We start from the raw sequence: 27,020 nt of genomic DNA, 5'->3' as shown, positions 1-27,020 counted from the left end.
AGCCTAAGAAAATACGAAGCAAAGTTAGATCTCCTCTACACTGAACAAAGTCCGTTATCTTGCGATTTACGTCAATACAAGTCCCCAGCGCAGAGAGACCTTTTACAATCTTCAGACAACTAATATCAAGATCGTTCCAATCTAAGATATAAAGACACGATAGAATTCTACGTTCCTTATACTTCGCCGGGCAAAGAGGCTACGTGCTATCTTCTCTTTATTCTGTACAGAGTATGATTGTGAGGAGATACTACTCAGCGAGCAAGAGTGGCGTTAGATCGACTATCTTCTTTGTATCACCGAGCCCTTCTTTGATTATACAACACAGCTATCAAAGACTCGAGATATCACTGCCCACTATATATTCAAGATCTACAACAAACTATTCGATTATCTTAAGCGATCATAGGCACAGCTACGCCGAAAGCGTGTCCTATAGAAGAAACAGATACTAGAGGCCCTTGAAGCTGGTCGGTCTAAGCTTAATAAGTATTACTCCTAAGCTGATGATCTTCGAGGGAATATCTATACAATCAGTACAATGCTTGCACCGGTGAATAAATTCAAATTCTTCCTCTCCAGTGATTGGGATCAGAAATAGCGAGATACCTATCGACTTGCTTTTGAACAAGCCCTTATTCTATATCAAGCACAAGTTAGAACAAGCAGTCGTGATCTACAAAGCTATCTAACGATAGCCTATCTAAGCTTAAGGCTAGAGGAGATACTTGATAGAAGGGATATATAACCACGAGCTATTACTGATGAAATCAGTCAATATCTTGATAGCGGTAAGTAAATACAAAGAGTATATACAATAATAATACTAATATATATATAGATACTGTTTCTGTTAGGCCGCTTACTTTCTGGAAAGAGCACCAGGCTCGCTTTCCGGCTATTGCTGCCCTTGCGCGAGATACACTCTTATTTCCAGCAACTGGCGCAGGAGTTGAACGCCTCTTTAATACCGCTCGAGATATTTGTCACTATCGTCGTGGTAGAATGAAGAGTGAGACTGTCGAGGTATTAATAATGTTTCTTTGTACAACGAAATTTGATATAGAGGAGTAGGAAGCAACACTTCTTGAGAAATTCTTCTCCTAGGATAAGCTTGAGGCGGCAAAAGAGGAGAGGGAAGAGAAGCTTAGTGAGATTGAGGTTGATCCAATTAGTGATACAGAGGAGTAGGAGGATAAACCGGAAGATAAACCAGGGGATGCAATTGAGGTTGTAATTGAGGATAGACCAGAGGATATACCGGAGGAGAGGCCCTTACCTACAAGTGAATATAGTCGTCCTTGCTCGCTATCATTACCACCAACCTGTACACAGACACGAGTATCAGGGAGAAAACGTAAAAGCAGGGAAGATGATTTATTTAAATACCATTAGCTTGCTTGACAAAGAATCCTCAATTATACGTATCTCTTTTACCCTTTTTACAAATAAAATTAGATATAATCAAGTAAAGCAAATACTCAAAATTACCGCGAATAAATGCATAAGTTATACATTTAGAATCCTTAGTATATTTGTTTAGTTTGTAACCCAGTTTGGGGCCCCAGACCCAGTACTGGGTTACCCAGTCCGACCCAGACCTAGTACTGGGTCGAAGGGTTCGACCCAAAACCCAACCCAGACTGGGTTGGGTCTGGGTTGGGTCTGGGTTTTACTGGGTCGTGCGGAAGACTAGCCGGTTGTATACTCTAATATTCTCTTTTCCTCTTCCTAAGCTTATATCGACTTTCCTCCCCTGAGAGTAGCGACAAAGATTACGATAGTAAGCCCCTCCGATACGATTATTATCACCGATAACGAGGAATTACTAAGCCTCGAGCTAGGTAGCTCACGACCTCGGAGGGCCCCTCGCTGTGATTACAGTTATCGAGATTTTGAGAGTATAATCGTCGAATCAGTCGCTAATAAGACGGATACGACACTATCACGTAAATATAAAAGAACCGAAACGAAAGAGCTATCTACTTTAGTACCAGTTCCCTATAAGACCTTATTCGTCCTTAACTAATAATAGACTAGGAAAACGCCTTTAAGGAGCTCCGGGGGGCGGTTAGCTGTAAAATACAACGGCTATAAGAGAAAAATTGTATCCTTCGAGATAAACTTCGCTAAGAAAGGGAGAGGCACTAAAAGACGTAAGAGGAACTTTCCTAGCAAAGAGAAAAGTATATCTTAGAGTGCAAGATCTATTATATACAGCCAGATCGCTGGGTACTTATTCTGTATAGGTATATAGTGTGTAGGTTATACGTAGGAAGTCTTAGAACAATAGAGAACTGTCCTATCTACCGGGTATATATCACGGGATATATCGGATACTACCCTTTTATAGGATAAAGTATATATTTATATATCGTGTTATAGGTCTAGTTTAAATAAAAGTCTATAATCAACGTATAACTACCAATAGACTCAAATTTCTACTAGATACTCCCCTAGGAAACTGTTGTGGCCGTTTTATCTCTACCCCAGTAGACGACGAATAAATACACTTAAGATCTAGATCAAAATACTTGTGACCTATATAGACCGTAGTTAGAAGACCGAAGGCCCTTACAGTTACTAAGCTAGGGTGGTCGCTAGTTAATAGTTTAAAAGCCTACCTAGACTCGGAGCTGTGGACGTACGTCCAATATAGGTCTGCCTCTATAGCTGTCGGTACTTAGCCTAGAGTCAACTGTCCTGGATCACGGGGCCTAGAACTAAAGGCCGTATAGCCGCAGCTCCTCAGCCACGGACCTATATCTCTAGGCCTAGGACCTATTTGGACATGATTCCACAGATTTATTACAAAGTCGGCTTCGTATCACTCGATATATATCTAGCTTAGAGAGCGAACCATATAGGCCAGGAGACGCTGTTTCTGGATCTTTAGGGGCCTCAAAGCACCCCAAAGTAGGGTTACCAAAACACGGGTATCCAAGAATACAGTATCAGAGAAATCCAAGAAGAGGACCGGTTGCTGCGCCGGATGATTCGAAATTTTGCGTCGTGATTGAATTTCATCCCCTCGGCCCGTTATCTTCATGTCCAAAATTAAATCAGTACAGTAGTCTATTCCATGTGGTTCGTTTGGTGTGTTACGGCTGAGAATAACATGTTTAGTCATCTCATTGGAAGCCAATCATCGACCCGATGTGGAGCCTTACCTATTAAGGCCACAGAGCTCGCTTCGTTTGTATCCTTTTTAACCCCCCTGAAGGATTTTGGTATATACCCGTGAAATCCATTGATTGAATAGCATAGAGCTGCTGCCTACCGAAATCTTTCTATATTTATTCTTAAACGTCGTTGGAATCCTAAGTACTGTTGGTTATCTTTCAAAGTAGAAAAACGATATCATTGCTTAGCCAGAAGACTTCTGAGATAGGACCTACGATCAGTCTATTGATATCTGAATTACACCTGAATATACAAGCAAAAATAATTATACTCAAAACCACAAATCACAGACCCCGTAATCGCTTTGACTGACGTGGTATATATTTAACAGTGGACGCATTCATTTTACCTGATCGTCCTTTACCCTTCTGCGGCCCCCTAGGCTGCTCTTCTAGGCGCCCTCTTTTTCGAGACGAGCGCGTCGTATACTGTGATAAAGATTCCAGCCTAGGGCCAAGTTCTAGATATACCGCCTATATAGCTCCCCTCGTCACTCTCCGTGTAGAAATCTCCCCTAACTTTAAATCGGTGCTCGTTGTTTGATATCTAGGAGAAGAGACAGAAATATCAATTCTTAATAGGTAGGTTGATAGCTTTACGACGGTAATAGGGCCGGGTCTTATCAATCGAGGATCAATATTTATTATATCAAAATCGACAGAGGAGGCGGGAGTTTCAGTGCCTTACCGATTCTCAGATTCTATAGATATTTCCCTAGAAGAACTGTTATCGTAGCTAACCCGTGGCCTTTCGGTGAGATAATATAGTTTAATACTAATATTATATTTATGTTTATTATTAGTATAGGCTAAAAATTCGGTGATTTTAATAAACTTAGGAAGATCGAGATAGGCTTCCTAGTTATAGCTGATCCCGTTGTGTATATAAACTAGATAAGAGTCGATAAGATAACGACGAAGTAAGTCCGGTCGCTTCGAAGGAAATTTATATAGAGGCGGGTTCGATACTGAGCGACAAGACTCACTAAAACAGATAATATAAATATCTATTGGATATATTTGTGTATTATTATTAGACGCTAGTTACTCGGGCTATTCAATAGGTATATTTACCTCTTTATCGAAATCCTAATTAATATAGTTACCTCGCCTACTCGGCTCGCAAAGCAGTAGAAGCGTAACTATATCCTTAGTAACCTAGATATATCGAGTAAGTAATTTATCCTTATAAAAGTCTTCTACGTTAGGGCCGTAAAAGTTCTCTATAAGCCGAGCTCGTTCAGGAAATATATAGTCCGGGATAGGGAGCTCCTAGTCTTCTTCAGCGGAACTATCAGTATCGCGTTCCTCAATATTAGATTCGCCGAGAAGTATTTGCTTAATCTGTCGGTTAACTTTAAGCACAGGGGTATTATTGAAATAGTCCTTTCTAGCTAACTCGCGAGTTTTGATCGCTAACGTTTTCCGAAGTTTAGCTATATCTTTTTTAACGGTCTTATACCTTTAGAAGAGGTATAGAAAGGTATTATAGGTATTCTTAATTGTACCAGCTACGGACTGTATCTCCGCTATAAGCTCTCTTTTCTTGTGTTTTAGTTACAGAATTTCAGGGTTCTAGCAAATAGTATATTTATAAGCTTCGGTAAGATCAGATAGTGCCGATAAATCTCTCTTCCTAAGTATACTCCTAGCGAAGTGTACTAGACCTTCTTAGGAGGGTCGAAGAAGAACGATATACTGAAGGTCGCGCGTAATAAATTGTGATTAGTAATATTTTTTAAACACCGCGTTACTAGACTACCTAAGTACCCTTTGTCGCTCCTAGCTAGTAAAATTTTCTGTAAGTAGATAGTTAGCTCTGTTACGAGAGATCCTATCTATTATAGCGAAAATAAATCTATTATATCGCGTTTAGTAAGTGATATACTGTTAACTTTATTTACTGTCCAGCGGCGGAAATTATAATACCCAATATCGTCTTCGAATCTAGTATCTCGACCTAACTCCTTAAGCGCCTACCGACTTAAATTATAGGTTATTAGCAAAGACCTATCGAGTCTATAGCCGTATAGAGTGCGTTAAAGATATCGAAGGAGAGGTATATTAAGGACCTCGGGCTTCTACCGGAGGGGAAGAGATAAACTACCTCTTAGAACTTATAGCCGCTAAATAAGCTCTAGTGTAAGGTCGGTATTAGTAAAAGCTCTATCGCGGAAAGCGAACGCAATAATCTAAGCTATCGGGTAATATACCAGTTGATAATCGCTGTATATAAAGAATTTAGTTCTATAGGTAAGGATCAGTATCGAAGTTAGTTTATAAGAAATTCGAATTAAAATTTCAGCTTACCTATCAGCGCCTTCCGGTCGACCTTTAAGATTGCGAAACTCGATAATAGTATAGAGGATATTACGTTTACTTTAAAGGTCTTTTAGATAGAAAAGTTCGATATCGCGATAGTAGACCGAGTCCGGAAGATCTTTTAAGGAAATATACTTTAGAAGATCACTCTAGAAGGTATTATCCCGTTTACGTTTACCTAAAACTGGATTATAAGGCGACGAGGTGTCTTAAGGAAGTAAGACGCTAGGTCGTGTACCTATAATAGCGGACTAGAGCTAGACTATAGTAAACTGAACAATTATACTCCTATAACGAAAGAATCTCGAATAGACCCAGTGATACCGGTAAATCACACCAAAAGTATCTATATCCAGAGTATTTTTGTCCTTTGTTCGTCGGGGAATTTTACGCTCGGCTAGGAATACACCTACGAGAAACTTTTCTAGGATAAGAATACTCTGTTTAAGAACAGATAGGATATAACTTACTCGTCGTATCTGTTAACGGGTATCCTCACCGACGCAGCGACGGGCGAATAGCTCGAAGTATTGATAAAGGCGTCGCCAGTATTTATTATACGACTGAAGCAGTTTCTTTCGTGATATTTTGAATATCTAATCAAAAAAGTTTATATAGATCGTCTGATCCTCTAAAAGAAGAAAGTCTATATAGTCCTCGTTCGATTGAATACAAAATCTATTATTCTTAGTCACAAGACTTTTCCTAACCAAGTAAGCACTTACTTTCGCCAATAACGTTCGACGATAGCAATACCTTCTAAGGTCTTTAGCTTAAAGTTTAGAGGGAGCTATCTAAGACTGCGAAAATATTCTAGTCTGGCTCGAGTTTCTTCGTAAAGAATAGGATCGGTCTAGTATTGGTGCTTATCAGTTTAAGCTGGATATATAGGGGTAGGTGATATAGAGGCGGTCGGATACAAAGTCTAGGGTGGAAAATTTGTATTGTAGGAAACGATAACGTTAAGGTCGCCTTAAAGCGTAGGTAACGAGGGTGAGAAAATAGGAAGTGTAATAACACCGGAAGAGAGGGAAGGCGATATATCTTATAGGCGCTTAAATAGACTGGGCGAAAAGGGAGGGGAGCTATTTTCGGCGTCGTTTTGGTCGCCAGTAGAAACGAGGGGAATAACTGTGCAAGTCGAGCGTCAATATCAGGACTGGAGGATAACTAAAAGTACTGGGTGGGTGCAGAATAGTGGTGTTACAGGGCAGTGGGCGGTTAAGGGGCGGCTGGACGTCCAAAATTACGGGTGGAAAGGCAGCCGTTTCTGGCCTCAAAAGCGGTCATTTTCGGCCTCAATCCCACAGGTCCTTATATTCTAGTTGTAAAGAAACCTTTAATTCTTAGATTGGAGCCAACGCGTACAGTTTGTCTCTGTTCCGGTAGTTAGGCTATCAACGGATAGCCTATAGCCTACCTATCGGTGTATTGATTGTTCACAATGACGTCGGAAACACCGTAGGCTATATGGAATGAACTGTTCCATGTGAGGTGACACTACCGTGTACAGCATGCGATCCGACCGGCTCCATATATAAACCCCAGGAATTGCCATTCTTCATCAATACAACTAGGCAGATCATCTTTCCGAGCATTCCAAAACAACTCAAATTCCAATATGCAGGAACCAACCTACGACCCTAGGTGAGTAAAGCACCAACCCAGGTTTCCGGTTGAAAACTAATTAAAAAGCCGCCCGATGCCCACGCTAGAAATCGCCTACTCGTACAAGCTGGTTGGCATCCCCAACAAGACAATCGTTAGTCTGCGCGTCGAATTTCCACCCAATGGATCAACTCCCCCGCATCGCCACGGGGGTGCGAACGTTGGTGCTTACGTCCTCAAAGGAACCCTCCTCAATAAAATGAACGAAGCGCCCATGAAAACCATCGAAGAGGGCGGAAGCTGGTTTGAAGCACCGGGTTGTCATCATCGCATCAGCGATAATGCCAGCAAGACCGAGCCAGCGACGCTCATTGCCACTATGATCACAGATACTGATGTGTTTGAGAGGGATGGCATGGGGGCGCTTCTCCAGATTGACGAGGAGTATCGGAAATGAGAATAGCCGAGGATTGAAATGATTAATAGCACTCCCTGTCAAAGAATGAATATAACCACATAATCAGCGATTCAAAAAAAAAAAGTAGGTATAATACCATTAGAGCCTAAACCCCCGTGATATCTATTTTAAAATAAATGAACTCATTTCAGTTAGACCAGGAGCATCCGCATCAAAAAAGGCACAAAAGTCAAAATTAGCGTCGGGTAATATATCCAATCCCGGGAATGCAGGCGAAGTTGGATCTAGAGGGGACATATCAACAACACCCAAATTGGCCGGGGGATCTTTTGCAAGAGATAGCAATTCCCGAGCGATAATTCCAATCTCACGGTAAGTCCGTTTGCCTAGTGTCCAGTGCTCGCTTAGACGCTTCAAAGTACCCATACTCAAACGGATCTTCTCCCGGCCTTTGGATCGAAGGTCCTCAGAAAAGATAAACCTGCAAGCCGATAGATGTGCAATAGTCACATTAGCGATCATGCAAATTATGAAGGGAGAATGGTTCTTCATATTAGCTGGCAGAGTCAACAGTTCATCAATGCTATTGATAGCCTGGGTGCATTTCACAGTATGTAGGTCACGCTCCTTCGCATTGTTGCATTTTAGTTGTTCCGGTGGGGCTATCGGAGCACAGTGTGATACGGATTCGATTGCGCTGTGTGTCAATGCTGACAACGGCCGATGAATTTCAATTGTGTATCTAAACTTAGGTTAAACAAACGGACAACAGTTGAGGAAAGTGTGGAAATCTCACGTGTGCATAATGAAGAATGCTTTGAACATGACCTCATCAAATGATCCATCGGGACGAATTAACTGCCTCTTCTCCAGAGAAAGAAGAGAGAACCATGCTCGAACACTAGTATCAGAGCTAGCAGCCATCGTAGTGTATATTCGATTATTTGCAGTGTTGCCTGGAGACAATGCCCGGTCAACTCCACGGGTCAAGCCAATAAGTTCCGCATAAGAGGAAAATTTAGTTTCATCTTCTTCAAGGAATTCCCTGTTCTCATAATCTTCTAGGGATCGCGGGTGTGGGATCGCCTAATAAGGTCAGTTCGACCCCTCAAAAGGAACGAAGCGATTGGCCTACCCCTTTTTCATACTGTTCTTCTTCACAGGGAAGGTCGGTAGTGACCTCAATGCCACTTGTTCGGAACGGGTAAATATGGGTAGATCCTGCGCTCATCAGAAATACAATTTGAGCAATAATCATGTTTAGGGAGCGTACCAGCAATATGGGCATCGGTAATATAGATCACCCACCAAGTGCGGCGCCAGCTTTCTTCTATTACAGAATCGGCTTCTGGGTAGTTTTGCGCGAATTCCTTTTTGTTCATCCCAAGGGCTACCGCCATACGAATTGCCTCATTAAGGAACTCCGCGCCACTTTCTGTTTCATTGCACCAGTAGACAGCGATGGAATAAAGCAAAATAGCTTGGACATCAAACGGCGTAAGCGGTCGCGTTGAAGACCTAATTTCGGCCACCGAGTCCTGAGCACGTCGAGCCCACGATTCTAATAATTGAGACGGACAGGAAATATCGAAAACCGATCCCACATAACACATTACTTGAAGGAGAGGTTGAATTTTCGGTTCGTTGAGACGAGTCTTCAAAACTTGGAAAGGCAAGGCGCAAGGATGGGCCTCATGGAAGAACTCATAATACAAACTCAGAAATGGGGACATTGAGTTGGAAGATGATTCAATCTCCCCGTTAGTAGTAACGGAAGAAGATGAAGAGATAGTCGAAGTTTGCAGTAATGAGATAGTGGTATTCTCATAGACAGCTCTGGGAGACGACAGCGTGGGCTTTCCCGGTTTCGGATTTCCACGTCGGCGTGATAGAGGATAAACACATTCTACAGTGTTTGTGGCGCAGCGTGAGCAGGCGGGCTTACGACCGTCACAACGAAGGTGTTTGTAGCGACATTGTGCGCACGAAAGGGAATTACGTGTTCCACGCCTGACAGCTTTGTTCCTGCTTGGGGTTTCTGACATGGTGTTTGATGATATGCGAATAAGTGGTGAGAAAGGAAGCAATATTGGAAGAGTCACATTCCGTGGATTGCACTGGGAGGCGACAATTTTAGATTAGTCATGCAACCCCGGCGCCCGGGGCTCTCGGACAGGTGGACTCCAGGGCTACGAGGCCCCTGGGGTAGATCTGGACACCGAGCGCCTGTAATTTATGAGAAGAAAAAGCTCCAAGTGATCTAACCAGGATTTATCAATTGACTAAAGTCTTCGGCTCAATTATGTATTGGATTCATTATGGTCCAGTGTGGCGCTGATGTGAGCCGGAGAGAGCAAATATATATCTTGATCATGAAGTTGATTGCTAAATCTTTTGGTTCCCAACTTGTGGCTAGACACCGCAAATCCAGACAATAATAATAACAACAGGAAAGGCAAGCAAGATTGATGTTTTTGATATCTCACCGCAAATGGTGAAGTCCTTCGTCCTTCGACAATTGTGTAAAAAGAGCAATCATCCTTTCACGGGCGGATGAATGTCTTGTATTCCACTTGTGAGAGTGACATCGCTATGCCAGCCTTTAAATGCCCGAGTTTGTAATCTCAACGAGAACATGTGATCAATCTCCATTGGCGTCCGACCTTTCATCTCTGGGACAGCCAGCCACACTACAACGACTGCAACTGCGGCTAATCCTGCCATCACGAACCCTGTTTTCGCTTTCAGGTTTCCTTGGTCGGCGTTGTAGATATACGGCAAAATGATGGCAAATACTGCAGTTCCTAAACCGGCCGAAAACCACCCAATACCTTGGGTCTTAGCTCGGAGCTGCAGTGAAGACGTTTCGGCTGCGACCACAAAAGACGCGGGCCACGACCCAAGACCAGAGATCATGGTAATCAGCATCATGCTGACGGCAGTATACCTAGTGCAAAGTTAGCTCATCATTTTCGTGGTCTAATATAGTATCTTACCAAATAGTCACGGTTCCCTTGAAGATTCCTGCGATTCCTACCGCGAACCATAGGACCATAACAATACCCAGGGTCAGGAGAATGAGAAATCTTCTCCCGAAGGCATTCAGCGCCCATAGGCTAATAAAATTCGCAATCAGGCCTAGTCCGATACCCAAAATCAAGAAAACCAAGCTATTAGCTGAACTCATACCCACAATCTGCATAAAGTAGGAAGAATTTGCTAGTAGCTGCAGCCCAAACAACTGAGGTATTATGTTTGCAAACGCTACAATCAACGTTCGGCGCAGGTTGACTCCTCTAAAACAATCAGCGTATGTATGGGTTGCACTCTCCAGTTCCTCTGCTGCCATTGATGCCTGTAACTCGTCAATCACAGCTTCAGAGTTGACATGATTTGTATCAAGCCGTTTCTGTTCCTTGAGAGCATCATCTGTTCGTCCCTTTCTCAAAAGCCATGCTGGACTCTCTGGTAAAAACGCTGCTAGAACAAACGGTATGGCCGAGAATGGCCATTGCGACGCAAAGCAAAGCCGGTATGACTCTGCACCTGTATGCTTAAGCGAAGTATAAACCACGATAGACCCAACGAGTTGTCCAAGAAGCGTGAATATCGGATAGAATGCAATCACCGGTCCTCGGAGAAGAACAGGAAGTACCTCGGACATGTATGTCTGTGTAACACAAAGAAGAATGCCAATACACATTCCCTGGAAGAGTTTACCGGCGAAGAATACCCCCCGACGAGTTTCTAGGTCATCTGGAAGATCGGAGATGTAGCATATCGCGACCGCAATGGTGGATAAAAAACTGCCTATAGCGAGTGTAATCCGACGCCCACCACGATCCTGATAGTAACCACCGAGTATGGAGCCGAACATCAAGCCTATACAACTGGAGACATTCCAAAGCGAAAGCCACATTGTGGGGATGATGTATCTTCCATGGTATTCCTGGCCGAAAACAATTCTCTCGCGTGTCAGCAGCGATGTATTCTATTATTTTGGGGGGGTAGATTATTTACTGAAACTGAGGCATTGCAGCCACCGTTGCCACAATGACAAGGTCATATCCGTAGAGAAGAATTGCCGAGCTCAGCGCGAAGCAATAGCCCACGATTCTTGGAGATTTCTTGACCGATCGCCATAGTGAGACCTGTGAGGTTTTTTTGCCTGTATCAACAACAGCAATTACAGCGACATCATCCTCTTTGAGATCTTTGGTGGATTGTGTATCAATGAGATTCATATTGTACCTTCTGCAGGTACTTTGAGTGGCAATAAGAGAGGATGGCCAGGGGGATTTTCTTTGTCTTAAATTTGTAGATGAAGGACCCGTACAAACTGATAGAACAAAGAAACTCGTATACTAACCTTGAAAGGGGGGGGGGAACTGGGAAGCATTGAGCTATATTGAAATTAAAATTCATCCAAAGCGTCTGCAAGGATAACCAACGAAACAAAATTATTCGAATTGAATGTCTCGTTTTTGAGGCTTTTCAAGCACTGACTGCAATGTGTCACAAATAACCAGGGTAGCCGGGTGGTTTCTTGATTCTACTTGAGTACGGGGCGTTATCCCCGCACGACTGCCAAGTGATCATCTTTGAAAAGAAGACTATTTCTTCGTAACTGGGGTAATTCCTGGTTTGACCGCTAGATCGTGATCATATGCCTGAGCCCCGTGTCCAGCATATATTCAGCAATGCACAGGAGCTTCAAGCCAAAGGAGGTTTTGCGCCCGCCACCAATTGCCTAGACTTACAATCAAAACGGCTGATACCGTTAACAGAAAGATAACACTGCATAGGCCGGAACTCAAACCCGACCGGGAAGGTTTTGTATAGTGCACTGTAGGGCCAAAGTAAACGAGTAGGGCTCCAACTCGCGACGCTGAAAGCCTTTTTTCAAGGAATACACCCGTTTCCGTTTTATATCGGAAACAGCCCTGTCTTCTAGGGACCTTTAATATAATGCGTATCGGACTTTCAGGATCTAGATTGAACGGAGTGGTTGTAGTGTTGAGAAGAGGGGGAGACATGCATTATGTGTTATGTCGACGGGTCCGGTACAACAGCCCAGAATTAATTAGCCAGCCTGGCCTGTATATGCAGGCCACCATATAATACGAGAGCCAATTTCCGTCGACCGTTATGATCCAGAACCTCCTAAGTTCCTATCACTTTCTATCTGCCAGGAAGTTTAACACCACCAGGCTGAATATATATGAGGTATGGGCGGCTACATGAAGTAAACAAGAGAGATAGTCCAGAAAATCAGATAATATTGACCGAGAATCTCGAAATTAGTTATCCGGGTGTATTCATCGTTGTGGGCTAGCTTCCTGTCTCAACATACTCGGAAAAGAGGTTTTCCAAGGGTATCTGTGAGAAAGCAAGATGTGCATCATCTCGGCTGGGTCCTCTAGTTTGTCTTGCTTTGACCTATCACAGTTCTGAGTTCAATTGAGTCAGACCCCGAGTATGCTTCCTTCATTTTCTCCAAGTCCCCTAGGTGTTCCTTCAACGCAGATATCTCACGTTCGAGCTCAGCCGATGAAGCGAGTCGATACTTGAGTTTTAGAATTGCAGCTGAAATCACAAGCAGTGCGAGAGATGTAGAGTACGCCCACTGACCAACCTGGCTCGGACTCTCCTCTGATGTTCCGTCACGATGGATTTGGATCTCTATCCAAATGACAAATGCAATGATGGTAAACGGACTGATTATCATGCTGAAGAGTATTCCGAAAAGAATTGCAGCGTCGACGAGAACATGGAGAAAAGCCTTGAGAAACCAAAGGCTGAGTATGTGTCGCATTCGGCGCCGGACACAGGCCATCTTGCTTGTCAGTCTCAAAACTTCTTTGCTATCCAGGTTGTTTGGTGCTTCCAAAGCATCAATAACTTCGCCTTTGAAGCTTCTCCACATATTCTTTCGCTCTTTCCAGATGACCACGATCTGCGCCGATGGGATCCGCGATCGATAAGGTAGAAATCGGTAAGTCAAGAGAAGGCAATTCAGGATCAGGCAGAGAATGATAAGACTGTAGATGTACCGATGCGAATAAAGGACCTTTCCCCAGAAACTATGTGAGGAAGCGACTTTAAATTGTCCCTCGGAAGTGGTTGAATTCAATGATCCTGGCTGTCGTAATATTTGGGTTGAATTAAAGCAGGGATTGAAGCAGATATCTCCCAGTTGGTTCCATCTTGATATGTTCGAAAACGTATCCCACACACTGTTATTCCACGTGGATGTTCTCCATGAGGCTTGCCAGCCGTCATTTGTTGTGTCATCGAAAGGCGGAATTTCAGGAAAACAAAACATGTACTGCGGTAACGTTTTGGGTAATTTGGCGGCATAAACGAGGGCACATATAGAACCAGCCAACATGAGAGCATTCCATAGATAAAAGAGAAGATTTCGTGCCCGATCGTGGGTTAGGATACGGGACCAGCATTGCAGGGGCAAAAAGACGAGGTAACCAGTGACAACAATGGCAAGAACAGCGTCTGAGTCCAACTCAAGTGACGCGGGTGAGACCATAACATGGTCTGTTTCGGTGATTAATGAAGGGAATTCTTTTCGCAAGCTGAAATTAGCCGACAGGTATGGAATAGTGACAGGTCCAGGGTCTTGGGGTGTTTGGTAACTAGAAGCCATGATGAAGGCGTGAATTGCAGCAGTCCCTGCGTATGTCGCTGCAGTTCCTAAGAATACATTCATGACCCATCCTGTCCATCGAGTGACACAGGTCGCAAGCATAAGCGTATAGAAGAGATATCGTGGACATGAGTTGTTGATTGTACTGATTGGATAGAAGCAGAGAGTCTCTTGGGCAATAAACAAGGGGGAACCCGTGTTACTATCCATTGGGGCAACGAAAGAGTGAAGAGAGTTCAGGTGGGAGGATACATATTATTGTAACTTCTTTTTCTGTTGCCTTCAGGTGTCTTTTTTTTTCTTATTCGACTCTTGTTGGTTGCGACGTCATACCTAAATACATAATGCCGCTCTGGAGATACATTTTCCGATCCTCATTTCAGCATCTTTCTACATATGGACTTACCAATATTCTGCGAAAATGAAAGTGAAAAAGAAATAAAAAACCACTAGTACATTTAGTAGTATCACAGCAATTAGTAACACAGATTTTGATGTAGAAAACGCAATGAATCAAAGTTGAAATGTTGATACTTCTACACTGAGTAGAAATAGTTCCAACGGTTGATCAAATGTTATGACATATGGGCCAGAGTAAAGCAGTCATTATATGTATTCTATTTAAAATTATCACACCCCTCATTCATTGATTCAAAAGCAATTACCAACTCCAATCCCCGTGTACCACTCCAATTAATCAATATCACCATAAGCGATACGATCATTCAGCGTTTCCTATCATTGACCTCATCCACAACAAACATTATCAGCCTTGTAATGGGGCCACCCCGACGCTTTTGTTTTTGGTCTCGTCTTTTTGCACGTCTTTGCCCCTGAAGACGGCCACTCTCTAGCTCCACTGAATCTTCTCCACGGCTAGAGACACTGGGCTGCTGGGTATACTCTGCAGCTGGTCGTACTTGAAGTGTTAGGCCGATGCCCAGGCACACAAGAACAACCAAAATTTCTTCTAGGACGGACATCACAAGCTGAATTGTGACACTTCCTGACAAGCTATTGAATTGAGACTTGTGACCGAAGGCATAGATGAAAGAGTAGATCAATCGCACGAGGATCAAGGGGAGGGAGACTCCCACAGCCAGGAGGAGGCGATGTTCTCCGTCCTCAATACTTTGAGATCGGTTCAAAACCAGGAGGAACAGTCCGCACACACCGATCCAAGCAACAAGGTAGAGGATAAGCCCTATCTTCGTCTTTATGTTGATAAGGGCATGGGTGATATCGGAGTTCTCCGTTGCGCCGACGATGCTCAGAATCACAGCAACTAGTGCAAATAATCCAACAAGCCGGAAGATTATCGGAGGGAGAGGGTTGGCGGTCTTGCGCATAATGGAATCATTTCTAAGGAATTGTGTTAGCTGCAAATCATCAAGTCAATCTCGAACAAAGGTGTTGCTCACGCTCGTGATAAGAGGCCAATACAAGCCAAGATTAATGGTGACAGTCCGATTGAAGTACAAACAGCCCATGCAATATATAGATTGACATTGGAAGGATACTGAATCGTGGCCAAATAGCACGCTGAGCCAACAATGCGGGCAAGACAAAAGACGACGAAAAAATACCAGCCCGAACTCCTTTTGAAACCATGGTGAAATGCCATCCAGAGAGCGAGAAAGAGTGTTGGAGAGTAAACGATGACCTCTAGGATGGAGATTCCATGGCGATAATCGATGGCCATAATAGCAAATAATAATGGATAGTACTGAGGAAAACAGAAAATTGACTGATGCTTGTAGTGCCCTCAAATTATGGGTGCTTGTCTGCTATTTAACTCTTCCGGTACGATCTCAGCTCGCGCTGCTTTCCTATTCCTCTCCATTCATAAGGCAGTGCAATTAATTTCGATACCAGAGCCACGCACTCTATGAAAATATAGAGTTGCGGATACTTCACTCGAAGATGTGATTGGCCGATCGCATCTGCTCAACCACACACTGCATACTTGATTTGGCTTAGTGCGTTGGCCTACCCAAAACAGGCATGTAGGTAGTTCCCGAGGGCTAAGCCTCTCTAAACGCCAATTGCTTGGTGAAAACTTTGCAGTATCTGACTGTATCTCTTCTTTATACGAGCGGAAAATTTTCAAAGGATCAGCCGAAGATGAGTTCAATTTTCTTCCCAGCCCTCATCGGCGACCCCTTCCCGCAAATCCCCTTTGTGGCTTTTTCTCAGGCATCCCATCACTGTCGCTTATCATCATAGTCTAGCGATACCATAGCCTGTTCCAGTATATGCCATTCATAAACAAGTGTATGATGGCCGATGTAATATGTATGAGGATAACGGCGTTTCGTTCAACATAGTCAGTCTGAGGATTATCGTGATATTTCACTGTGGTCGTAGTCTCTCCACACCGTCAAGGTCGTAGGTGTGCTATTCTATTCCAGTCAGAAATGTTTAATATAAGAAATTTTTAATTGTGCCATCCATACACTGATTTTAGACTTCTCAGCCTCTCGTTTACAACTGAAACTATGGTCGGAAGTGTGCCTGTCCCACATTATGAGTAATGTAGTGGTTAGAGTGTGAGTCTCCGAATGGTTAGGGTGGTGATGTTCTCGATAAGACCAGATGGTGTGAGGAGTCTACCCTTATCCCCAGCTTAAGGGTCACAGACATGCAATCCCCCCCCTCCCCCTGCCAGCATAGCTGAGGCGGCTCCCCCATTACTTATAGGGCCACTCACTGAGCCACTGATGGATTTGTGCGTTGGGATTTCCTTTACGTGTTCTATATAGGACCTCGTTCCTAATCAGGACACATCTACTCAGATCGGTTCCCCCACGGGGATTACTTTTCTTTTATTGACAATGCATTCTGGCAACCTTTAGCTCTCCTTTTTATTCTAAAAGCCACTCTCGTACCAGTCGCTGATAAGTTGTGATTGGCCATGAGACACGACGGGGCTTTACGAGTATGCTACTTCAATTTTGCAACTTCTTGTTTAGAGCCATCATACCAGAGTGCAAGCAAATAATGCTTGATTGATATTATATTTTGATAATTCCAGTAGCCACATTCAATGTGGAGGCCGATGTCGTGATCTCAGCATCATCATCTTATTCTCTCACCTCAGCAGAAATCAGCAGAAAGTATGGACGATGTCTCTCCATTCTCCATTCTGGTTGCCCTGCGACATCCTCCTTTGAAGGAGACCAGTCCTTCAATCCGGTCAACACAAATCCGTTCTCAAGCAAGGCTGTGACGTAGGTCTCAACAGTGCGATGATATTTCCTCACTCCCTCTGCTCCCAGCCAGCTAGTCAAGCGCAAACCCTCACTGCCATAAGAATTTAATGGCCATATTGTCCGGTCTTCACCTGCTTCCTGTATCACCTTGAAGCCCGGCCCTGGATTGACTAGGGCGGTTCCAATGGGGTGTTCAACAGAGAAGATCAGCCTCCCCCTTCGCTCATTATTGCTACCCTTTTTCAAGCAGCTGTGGATTTCACGAAAGAGTCGTACAATATCCTCAATGTAGTGAAGAGTCAGGGAACTGTAAACCAGATCATAAAACCCTTTTTCGGACTGGTTGCTCAAATTTATAGTTTCCAGATCATGAATTTCGAAGATGACTTCTGTAGCAGGGTCTGGCGCCACCACCCCATTTTGGGTTGGGTGGTTTATCTCAGCCTCAAATTCCTTTGCGCGGTTGATCATATTTTGGGAAATATCAACTCCCTTGATGTAGGCAGCGCCTTTCTCTCGGGCCCAGCGGATGAACCAGCCGTAACCACACCCTAAGTCGAGGATCTGAGATCCTTGCAGAGGGTCTTCTGATGGCCGTGTGGGAGAAGACTTCAGATTGCGAATCATCTCCTCCAGAATAGGCCATTCTGGTGCAGCCGGCAGACCGTGTTGGGATCGAGGGAGGTCTCCGTATGCAACGAAGAAGTCCGGGTTGTCATAAATATTTTGGGATTCGACAGGCATGATTGGGACGATAATGTCAGTACCTCGCTGACGATGAGTAACTAGATCACTTCGTGTACCAGTGGCTGAAGATGAGCGATGGAGACAAAATGTGGTAGAAATAACATCTCTCAATTGAACTAGTAAACACTCCCGACATTAGTCCGATGGTGTCATAAAGACTTTTATTTACGATAATTACTATCCTATCATCCGCTCGGTATATTTCCCGATCCGGTCCCCGCTCCATTTTCGCCTACATATTTTAATTGCCAAGTAATCCTCTTATCGCCTAGTTCGTCTAATTTCTCTTGGCCTTGCCGATATACTCCTTAGAAGACTTCCAGATACCTCTTGCACCGATCGCAATATCCTGCCGTCCGTCATAAAGTGGGAAAATCACAACTGCCCCAAAGGCAGCGAACTGCCAGATAATGGCGACAACTACCCACCCCGCGAAGAATGATTTCGTGAAGATGTAGTCGCGATATAGTGGAAGAGGCCAAGCAACGAATGTGATCAGCACGATAGCCCCGAACATGTACCAAGCAATCTTCAGCCATCTGTACAGCTCTTTCAACGTCGCGTCGTCGAATGGGTGTTGAATTTCATCAAGGCTGATTTCCTCGGAAGATGGTGATGAAGCTTTCTCCGTAGGACTCTTTTCGCTGATATTGCCAATCTGCTCTGGGTCGTTGTTGATGCTTTCTGGTTGACTATCGACAACCGGTTTGATAGATCCAGCGACACGCTTCGGATCGCTTGCGTGGTCTTCCTCGCTGCTCTCGTTCAAAGTGCTTGTATCTGAGGGCAACTGGATTGCTGCCTGATCCGCGAGCTCAATTCGGAGGAATACCCTCCAGTCAAACTTATATGGCTTGTAGAGTGACAGGACAACGGAATAGAGAGCTGGCGTAAAGAATGAAGTGACGGCCGCATATAGTGCCGGATAGGGATTTGTAGTGGTCGTGATGTTGATTGTGCCATACATATATTTGGTTGTTGCCAACCATACAGCGAGACCTGAAAAGAAGCCAAGCACGGGGGAGAAAATTGCAGCCATCCGGGTCTGTCGAGACCAGAACAAAGTAAGAATCATAGGGATGATTCCTGGACATGAGATAATGGGCCTCAGGTACCCGATCCATGTCATGTTCGCTCCTCCGTAGTTGAGAGCGATGGAAATTCCGGTAATAAATACACCGTGGATAACCACAGTTAAGTGGCTCACTCCCACAATCTGCTTGTCGGTAGCTTTCGGGTTGAGGTATGTCTTATAGATGTCATAAGACAAGATACTACTGACAGCAATCATCGAGGAGGAAACGGTACTTGTCAAAGCCATGAATAAAAGGAAGAAGAATCCAATAATTCCCTTGTCTCCAATCAGTGCTTTGATGGTGTATGGCATCACCATGCCTGAGCTGACTTCAGTGGCAGTAAGCAGACCGGGGTAAGTTGGAAAGATTGGTGTATCGTGGATTGCCCTCGTTGCCAAACCGATGACTGTGCCTAGACCCCAGGGAATACCGAATACAGCCAATGCAGCGATATTGTATCCTGGCACTGTTGCCTTGACCTCTGTCGCGAAGGACTTTTGCCAAAATGCGGTATCCTATCAACGATGTGTTAGCTTTGAAAAGTACATCGTGAAGCTTCACGACTCTCGAGGGTCTTTCTAGACACCTTTCAATATGAATTGGTGGAGTTAACTTACCATAACAACAAGTGCCAGGTTTCCAAACTTGAGAATCAACCCCCAAATAATTGCATCCTTGGACTTGAATGTAAGAAGTGAACCTTCATAGTTGCCAGGGATGTAATTATCCGCAGCTGTTGCAACGACTTTATCATACAAACCACCCAGTCCACCGACCGCCGAGTTTGTCAAGACAGCAATTGTGAAATAGATGATGAGAATGAGTGCAATAGCCGTGTGCAAGAAGTCCGTCAAGAATGTGGCCTTCAAGCCACCCACAGCTGTATATAGGACAACTATAAAGAAGTCAGCTCCTAATTCCAGTGGCACTTTCAGAAGAGAAATGGTACGAACCTCCGAGGGGAACGAGAATAGTTGCTGCTACATAGTGCATGCCAGAAACACCATGGATGAGCTGAGAGCCGGTCATAATCATCGAGGCGCATCCGAAGACGTTGTTGACGAGGTTGAGCACGATGAACACAAGATGTCCAATCTTACCATAACGCATCCGAACGACTTCAAGCGAGGTATGAGCATAAGGGACTCGAATCTTGGCCATAACACCAAGTGCTGCCATCAGTGCAATTTGGAAGCATAGACCAGATCCCCACCACTATAGCCCGTCAGTCGTGCAAGGATATTTCAGGATATAAGGGCTCATACTAGTGGCACCGCAAGACCATATCTATATGTCATAGCCGCACACAACACTGTTTCGTTGATCCACATCCAGGAACTGAAGACTGCGGATGCACACAAGCCTCTCCCCACGGAGCGATTGGCGACCATGAACATTTCCGACTTTCCAGAATCTTCAGCAAGATATGCTTTCTGTACCTTGACGGCGATCAAAATAACCCCGCAGAACAACACGCTAAGACCAATAAGAAGGCCATAGGCTGCCCCCTGAGGGATCAAAGCCAGTTTGGACATATCTATCGTGTTCGACATGTCTGGCCAAAGTAAAGCCAAGTTCAAAGGCGCAGAGCCGAGGAATATTTATTATCTGCAGGGTCCATCATATCTTCAACGCCAAGCCTGATCTCTGTAGATCTGTAACCAATTGAAGCTCTCTGCAGGATTGTGTAGCAATCAAAGTGGCCATGTGGGCAATATATCTCACGTCGTCCATATCCGCAATTGCGTTATGCGAAATTAGTGGGAGAGATGCAGCTAAAAAGTCTGGATAAAGGGCCATTGGAGGATCGAAAAAAAGCTAGTAAGCTCAATAGTTTGTAGTTACGGAAGATTTATGAGTGCGAGAGGGACTGTGGGTTGGGATTGCGTGCCTTGACTTCCAGATGACGATAAAACGACTTGGAATCGCGACTAACAGGGGTCACTGCGTACCCCACACAAGAGTCTAACGTATCGGCCGACATGGAATTCAAAATATTCCTCGTAAATGTCGAATGGGCAATACATCTACAATGATCCTGGTGCGATGGTGACAGGTCTTGGCGTATACTTCTGCCCGCTATGTATTCAAAGCGGTTCCCGTTGCTCGAGATTCGGTTTTTAGACCTCAGCGCCATTTTAAATTCACCGCGCATTCAAGGTATTCCATCTCAAAATGGGTGAAACTGTACCAGCCTCTGGCAAAAAGCAGATCATCCTCAATGCTTTTGTCATGAATACCCCGGGCCATTTGGCGCCCGGGCTATGGAAGCACCCTAGGAACAAGACCGACCAGTACAAAAATCTCTCATTCTGGACCGAGCTAGCTCAGTTGCTTGACAAAGCTGGTTTCCATGCGATGTTCATTGCAGACACCTTGGGGGCGTATGATGTGTACAAGGGCCCTAGTAATGTTGTGCCCGCATTGGCATCAGGCGCACAGTTTCCCGTCAATGACCCATTGTACCTTGTTCCTGCCATGTCCGCTGTCACAAGGAACCTCATTTTTGGAGTGACTGCCAGTGTGACATATGAGAAACCGTACGCGCTCGCACGTCGACTCTCTACCGTGGACCATCTCAGCCAGGGTCGTGTGGCATGGAATATTGTCACGTCGTATCTCGAAAGTGCAGCCCGAAACCACGGATTGAACGAGCAAATTCCTCATGATGAGCGATACGCAATAGCAGATGAATATCTTGAGGTGCTTTACAAGCTTTGGGAAGGAAGTTTCCGAGATGACGCCGTGCTTGCCGACCGAGAGCTCGGAACATATATTGCTAGCGATGGTGTGCGAGAGATAAAGCATAAAGGAAAATACTTTGATGTGCCTGGGCCCCATTTCTGCGAGCCATCGCCGCAGCGCACGCCATTCCTGTTCCAGGCTGGCGTGTCCGAGGCTGGTGGTCAATTCGGTGGAAAGCACGGCGAGGCAATTTTCATCGGTGGTCAGACCCCCGAGGGTACTCGCTTGACTGTGGATAATATACGCAATATTGCTAAACAGCAAGGCCGCGATCCCAATCACATTAAAGTAATTGTGGGTATCAACGTGATTGTCTCAGCGACAGACGAAGAAGCAAAGGCAAAGCGGGAGGACTATCTCAAATATGCCGATGACGAAGGTGCACTAGCTTTGTTCGGTGGATGGACCGGAATCGATCTGTCAAGTCATGCTGATGATGAAGATTTCCGGTTCAGCGACTCTCCGCGGGTCCAATCCATTGTTCGGAGATGGTCTGCTACTGTGCCAGGCACAGATAGCTTGCCATGGACCAAACGGAGGATCGTAGAGTACATCAGTGTGGGTGGACTACAGGCCAAGGTTGTTGGCAGTCCCACAACTGTTGCAGATGAGTTGGAAAGATGGGTGGAGATCTCCGACGTGGATGGTTTCAATCTTGCCCATATTGTGAATCCCGGGACTTTCGAAGATATCATTGAGTTCTTATTGCCTGAATTGCGACGGAGAGGGCTATTCCGAAAGGGAGTTGAGAAAGAAGGAGCCACAGCTCGCGAAGTTTTTATTGGATCGCAGCGTTTGCCAGAAGATCATCCTGGAAGCAAGTACAAATGGCGTGCTGGGGAGACCATCCCTCAGTACCAGAAGGAGAACTAGATATAGCCATTCTTGTCTTGTCTCCACGCATGTTACAGGGGATCTGACCAATAACATGTAGGGGTCGGGAATAAGTTCAATTAATAATTTAATCCGGAGTCTCGGGGTGTCCTGAGGCATTACAAATCAGTCCAATATAAATAAATGGATGTGTTTGAACTTCACCAGGTACCAAAATTCAAAATGAAAGAAGCCATTATTGACAAGACGGTCTCAGTCATCATCCGCGATGTTGACATCCCCACTCCTCAACCTGGCCAGGTCCTCATCCAGGTAGTGGTGTCGGGTACTAACCCGAAGGACTGGAAACGCCCTAAGCGGCAACCAAACAATGCTGCCATAAACCAGGGAGACGATATCGCGGGGTATGTGGAGGCAGTGGGAGAAGGCGTCCGGAACTTCCGCAAGGGAGACAAAGTAGCCGCATTCCATGAGATGGGCAGCCCACATGGCAGTTATGGTGAATACGCCATTGCATGGGAGTACTCGACATTCCATCTCACCGAAAAGACCAGCTTCGAAGGTATATGCACCGCCCTCTAATTACCACGAATATGAAAGTAACCATATCACCAGAGGCTGCTACTATCCCCCTTGCTGCGATGACCGCTGCATTGGGCTTATATCAAAAGCTAAAATTGCCTCTGCCTTGGACTCCCGCCGATAAACCCACTCCGCTGGTTGTGTACGGCGGTGCCTCAGCAGTTGGCGCATTTGTGATCAAGTTCGCTCAGCTATCGAACATTCACCCGATCATTGCTATCGCAGGCAAAGGTGCTCCCTTCGTCGAGACGTTGATCAGCAGAGAAAAGGGAGACACGATTATTGATTATCGTGAAGGCGACGACGCCGTCTCCTCGGGGATTAAGGCTGTCGGCAAGGGGACACCCATTCGCCACGCCTACGATGCTGTGTCTGAGAAAGGAAGTTATTTGAATCTCGGTGCTGCGCTCGATGCGCCTGGAAAAATCGCTGTTGTTTTACCTGCGGGGGTTGATGAGGCGCGAGAACAAATTACCATCCATCGGACTATGGTCGGGTCTGTTCATCAGCCCCCTGCTGAAGGCCAGTCGCTTGGTGATAAGGAGTTTGCAGCTGCTCTTTTCCAATTCATTGGTCGAGGTTTAGCACAGGGTTGGTTCTCAGGCCACCCATATGAAGTGAGAGAAGGCGGACTGGGAGGTCTTGAGGGCGCATTGAAAGATCTGGAGGCTGGCAAGGCATCTGCGGTAAAATATGTGATAAAGATTTCCGAGAATGAGGGAGTCAAGCAGTAGCTATCTGGCCGAGAAAGTCTTGACTTACTCAATGAGCCATGACAATTGATGCTGCAAAGTACCAGATCGGGAATGTATAGATCGTATAGATCGGGATCGAAATGACATCACCGTAAATTCTTCAAAGTCGCGTGGCGCGTAGACATACCTGTAGACCCGTGGAGTCAACTGCCCTTTCAATTACATACCAGTGTCAAACACGTTCTCATTCCACAATGGCAAAACGCACGCTTGACGCATTCTTCAAACCATCAACCCCGCCAAAACGCCCCAAAACGGAACCTACCACAATCTCAACCCCCGAGACAAACAACACCCCAATCGAAGACACAAAACCCCCAAGCCAACACCAAAGCTACCCAATCCCAATCGCCCAACTCCCCTCGCACATTGAAGTGGGCCTCGAGCATGCAACACCAGCAACCGCACCGCGCGAAATAAACAACCAACCACACCTCGACCTTCTCCACTTCCAGCCCTACATCCCACGCCCAACAGCCAACGAGCTCTTTAAATTCCTCCGTCGCGAGCTACCCTTCTACCGCGTTCAGTACACAGCACGACGCGGCGACATCGAAACGCAAATCAACACACCACGATGGACGACGGTCTTTGGAGTCGATGAGACATCGACATTCATCCAGCAAGACAATAATCCCAACAGCCTTGTTCTACTAGAAAGCAAGACGAAAGCCCCAACCCCGAAGACAAAATATCAATGCACGCCGCGCCCAATCCCAGCATGTCTAGATCTGCTACGGCGACAGGTCGAAGCAGCGAATGCAACCGCAGATACCAAAAACCCCAGCTACAATTTCTGCCTGGTAAACTACTACGCCAACGGAGATGACAGCATCGCATTCCACTCTGACGACGAGCGTTTCCTCGGACCGGAGCCGAACATCGCCTCGCTGTCGCTGGGCGGTGAGCGCGATTTCCTAATGAAACATAAGCCTTTTGTGTCCGGGGGCAATACCAATCGGACTGGCGGATGCGTGCCTGATGCTGCACATGCAATGTCCGGGCCGGGTGGTACCGGTGTGACGCGGGCGAGTAGTATAGTTTCAGGTGGGACATCGGGTACCATGTCTAATCCTGAATCCAGGCCTGCTGCTACGGTGCCACTGCAGCAGATCAAGATGAGTCTTGGGTCAGGCGATATGGTTGTTATGCGTGGGGCGACGCAGTCGAATTGGTTGCATAGTATTCCCAAGCGGAAGGGGAAGGCTGGGGGAGATGACGAGGGGAAGGATTAACATTACCTTCCGGCGGGCTGTTATTCCTGGCGGGACGAATAATTATTACCATTATAATGTTGGTAGTGGGGGGATGTATCGGTGGGATGAGGTATCCAGGGAGATGGTTTTGCAGGATGGGAAGGTATAGCTACGCGGTAGCGAGCCTGTGTACATAGTATGGTCGAACATGAATAAGATTTCAATGAAAATAAAATATACATGAGTGCCGTGGCACGAAAAGAATTGTCTCATGGTCTTGGGCTGGACGTGCAACTCAAGGCGAGACAGATGATATCACTGTGATAGCCTTGTCGGCACATTTCAGTCTTTGTACATTTGCTTCTGATAAGAAAAAAAATAATAGACATCGAAGCAAGTCGTCATATGGCATTGGCACTGTGTTTTCCCAGTAGCCATGGTATCTCTCCCCTAGGGAGTTCCGGCAGGTGCCGGGTAATAAAGAAACGTATTCTGGATGAAATACAAGAGAACTATTCTTGTAAGGCATAAGAGGAATGACTTGAAATGATCAGTAGCTAAAGATGACTTCTTCGCCGTAGACGTCTGCGTAGCATTGGAACAAATCAGGGCAGCTATAATCAAACATGTTAGCGGGTAAATGATAGCTATTTTACGAGACAACTTACAAGACAGGATCCTTGCCGAAGATAATGTGCCACGAGTACTCCATAATGGACGAGGTCACCTCGTCCGGCAGGTTATTGTTCATCACCCAGTCGTACATGCGCTGGTAATCGCTATGGGGGCGCAAGAGAATATTTGTTTTGGAAACGGCAAACTGGGAGCAGCATGGGGCGGCGATTTCGCGGGGAACTGGCTTCCCGGGGAAGAGCTCTTTCCAAGCCTGTGCGTAATATGCCTCGCCTGGGATTTCGCCATTCGGCGGTTGACGGAATGGCTGGATGGCGGAGGGGCATCCTGGGCTCAATTGGCAGCGCAAGTTGACGAAGCCTGCCTGTTGGACGAAATCTCTCTGCAATGCGCGCACCGAGTCCACATTGCTGTATTCCATAGTGTCGATGTGCCAGCCGGTGATTACGCCATCACGGTGCGCGTGCATGAAAATCACGAGATCTGGGAGGGTGTCGTAGTGGTCGACAATGTATTGGAGATAAGGGAGGGCCTCGCGACCCTTATTCTTCGGGGTATGTATCGGAGCATTAACATCGTCGACGGTGTAAATGACGCTGCGCCACCTGGAGAAATTCAATTAGGCTGCCGTCTAGGAAGACAATCGAATCGCACTCACTCTGCCAGTTCTCCCGTAATCCAGGCAGTGTCTTCCTCCTTGCGCTTGCCTACCACAATCGCACCCAGGTTGGGGACTGTGATATCGGTGGTCTGGTAGACCAACGCGGGTTTGTTGTCCGAGGCGACCCGCCATTTCCGTACCGATGCTGGATCTGGTCTGGATTTTGGTCTGAGAGATGTGCGGAAAGAACCAGTATCGAAGTGCAACATATCCTGAATTGATTCACCCTTGGTCTTCAGGCTGCGAGTGACCAGGATGAGACTCAGGATAATTAGTGCAACAGCGGCACTAACACGGAGTGATAACCTCATCATCGCATAACGCAATTGTCGGTATCGAGGGAGAGAGGGTATAGGGGGGGGAGGTGAGGGAGGAGCAAGATGAGAGG

General features: G+C 45.6%; 13 protein-coding genes across 13 annotated transcripts; 5 read left to right on the top strand and 8 right to left on the bottom strand.

Annotated features, from left to right (window-relative positions):
- Window positions 1–1,786: 1,786 nt before the first annotated feature.
- Window positions 1,787–2,391, top strand: N7479_007872 (uncharacterized protein; the record flags this gene model as incomplete). Its single annotated transcript, XM_057255566.1, has 3 exons — window positions 1,787–1,990; window positions 2,036–2,107; window positions 2,386–2,391. Coding segments are annotated over 3 exons (282 nt in total), but the record flags the coding sequence as incomplete, so codon positions are not given.
- Window positions 2,392–4,454: 2,063 nt separating this feature from the next.
- N7479_007871 (uncharacterized protein) lies at window positions 4,455–6,294 on the bottom strand (the record flags this gene model as incomplete). Its single annotated transcript, XM_057255565.1, has 10 exons — window positions 4,455–4,644; window positions 4,744–4,757; window positions 4,850–4,981; window positions 5,087–5,158; window positions 5,396–5,408; window positions 5,493–5,561; window positions 5,690–5,742; window positions 5,819–5,944; window positions 6,004–6,100; window positions 6,230–6,294. Coding segments are annotated over 10 exons (831 nt in total), but the record flags the coding sequence as incomplete, so codon positions are not given.
- An 831-nt stretch (window positions 6,295–7,125) lies between these two features.
- On the top strand, window positions 7,126–7,569 carry N7479_007870 (cupin domain-containing protein; the record flags this gene model as incomplete). Its single annotated transcript, XM_057255564.1, has 2 exons — window positions 7,126–7,151; window positions 7,200–7,569. 2 exons carry the CDS (start codon window positions 7,126–7,128, stop codon window positions 7,567–7,569), a joined length of 396 nt encoding a protein of 131 aa, XP_057109426.1.
- A 123-nt stretch (window positions 7,570–7,692) lies between these two features.
- Window positions 7,693–9,143, bottom strand: N7479_007869 (putative C6 transcription factor; the record flags this gene model as incomplete). Its single annotated transcript, XM_057255563.1, has 4 exons — window positions 7,693–8,272; window positions 8,327–8,616; window positions 8,666–8,751; window positions 8,804–9,143. The coding sequence occupies 4 exons, from the start codon at window positions 9,141–9,143 to the stop codon at window positions 7,693–7,695; spliced, it is 1,296 nt and encodes a 431-aa protein (XP_057109425.1).
- A 922-nt stretch (window positions 9,144–10,065) lies between these two features.
- N7479_007868 (uncharacterized protein) lies at window positions 10,066–11,774 on the bottom strand (the record flags this gene model as incomplete). Its single annotated transcript, XM_057255562.1, has 3 exons — window positions 10,066–10,477; window positions 10,527–11,495; window positions 11,551–11,774. The coding sequence occupies 3 exons, from the start codon at window positions 11,772–11,774 to the stop codon at window positions 10,066–10,068; spliced, it is 1,605 nt and encodes a 534-aa protein (XP_057109424.1).
- A 1,175-nt stretch (window positions 11,775–12,949) lies between these two features.
- N7479_007867 (uncharacterized protein) lies at window positions 12,950–14,401 on the bottom strand (the record flags this gene model as incomplete). Its single annotated transcript, XM_057255561.1, has 1 exon — window positions 12,950–14,401. One exon carries the CDS (start codon window positions 14,399–14,401, stop codon window positions 12,950–12,952), a length of 1,452 nt encoding a protein of 483 aa, XP_057109423.1.
- Window positions 14,402–14,916: 515 nt separating this feature from the next.
- N7479_007866 (uncharacterized protein) lies at window positions 14,917–15,893 on the bottom strand (the record flags this gene model as incomplete). The annotated part of the gene is made up of 2 exons (XM_057255560.1): window positions 14,917–15,553; window positions 15,613–15,893. The coding sequence occupies 2 exons, from the start codon at window positions 15,891–15,893 to the stop codon at window positions 14,917–14,919; spliced, it is 918 nt and encodes a 305-aa protein (XP_057109422.1).
- Window positions 15,894–17,274: 1,381 nt separating this feature from the next.
- N7479_007865 (class I SAM-dependent methyltransferase) lies at window positions 17,275–18,147 on the bottom strand (the record flags this gene model as incomplete). The annotated part of the gene is made up of 1 exon (XM_057255559.1): window positions 17,275–18,147. The coding sequence occupies one exon, from the start codon at window positions 18,145–18,147 to the stop codon at window positions 17,275–17,277; it is 873 nt and encodes a 290-aa protein (XP_057109421.1).
- Window positions 18,148–18,427: 280 nt separating this feature from the next.
- On the bottom strand, window positions 18,428–20,779 carry N7479_007864 (sodium:solute symporter family protein; the record flags this gene model as incomplete). Its single annotated transcript, XM_057255558.1, has 4 exons — window positions 18,428–19,741; window positions 19,844–20,121; window positions 20,180–20,441; window positions 20,492–20,779. 4 exons carry the CDS (start codon window positions 20,777–20,779, stop codon window positions 18,428–18,430), a joined length of 2,142 nt encoding a protein of 713 aa, XP_057109420.1.
- A 622-nt stretch (window positions 20,780–21,401) lies between these two features.
- N7479_007863 (LLM class flavin-dependent oxidoreductase) lies at window positions 21,402–22,844 on the top strand (the record flags this gene model as incomplete). Its single annotated transcript, XM_057255557.1, has 1 exon — window positions 21,402–22,844. One exon carries the CDS (start codon window positions 21,402–21,404, stop codon window positions 22,842–22,844), a length of 1,443 nt encoding a protein of 480 aa, XP_057109419.1.
- Window positions 22,845–23,027: 183 nt separating this feature from the next.
- Window positions 23,028–24,121, top strand: N7479_007862 (zinc-binding alcohol dehydrogenase family protein; the record flags this gene model as incomplete). Its single annotated transcript, XM_057255556.1, has 2 exons — window positions 23,028–23,367; window positions 23,421–24,121. The coding sequence occupies 2 exons, from the start codon at window positions 23,028–23,030 to the stop codon at window positions 24,119–24,121; spliced, it is 1,041 nt and encodes a 346-aa protein (XP_057109418.1).
- A 215-nt stretch (window positions 24,122–24,336) lies between these two features.
- N7479_007861 (Oxoglutarate/iron-dependent dioxygenase) lies at window positions 24,337–25,507 on the top strand (the record flags this gene model as incomplete). The annotated part of the gene is made up of 2 exons (XM_057255555.1): window positions 24,337–25,294; window positions 25,326–25,507. 2 exons carry the CDS (start codon window positions 24,337–24,339, stop codon window positions 25,505–25,507), a joined length of 1,140 nt encoding a protein of 379 aa, XP_057109417.1.
- Window positions 25,508–25,888: 381 nt separating this feature from the next.
- Window positions 25,889–26,943, bottom strand: N7479_007860 (DUF3431 domain-containing protein; the record flags this gene model as incomplete). Its single annotated transcript, XM_057255554.1, has 3 exons — window positions 25,889–25,952; window positions 26,007–26,576; window positions 26,630–26,943. The coding sequence occupies 3 exons, from the start codon at window positions 26,941–26,943 to the stop codon at window positions 25,889–25,891; spliced, it is 948 nt and encodes a 315-aa protein (XP_057109416.1).
- Between the last annotated feature and the right edge of the window lie 77 nt (window positions 26,944–27,020).

Source organism: Penicillium vulpinum (assembly GCF_028829585.1).
Source record: "Penicillium vulpinum strain IBT 29486 chromosome Unknown utg000003l_segment0_segment0, whole genome shotgun sequence".
In the NCBI taxonomy this organism is placed as follows: domain Eukaryota; kingdom Fungi; phylum Ascomycota; class Eurotiomycetes; order Eurotiales; family Aspergillaceae; genus Penicillium; species Penicillium vulpinum.
This window is presented reverse-complemented; position numbering and strand designations above follow the sequence as displayed.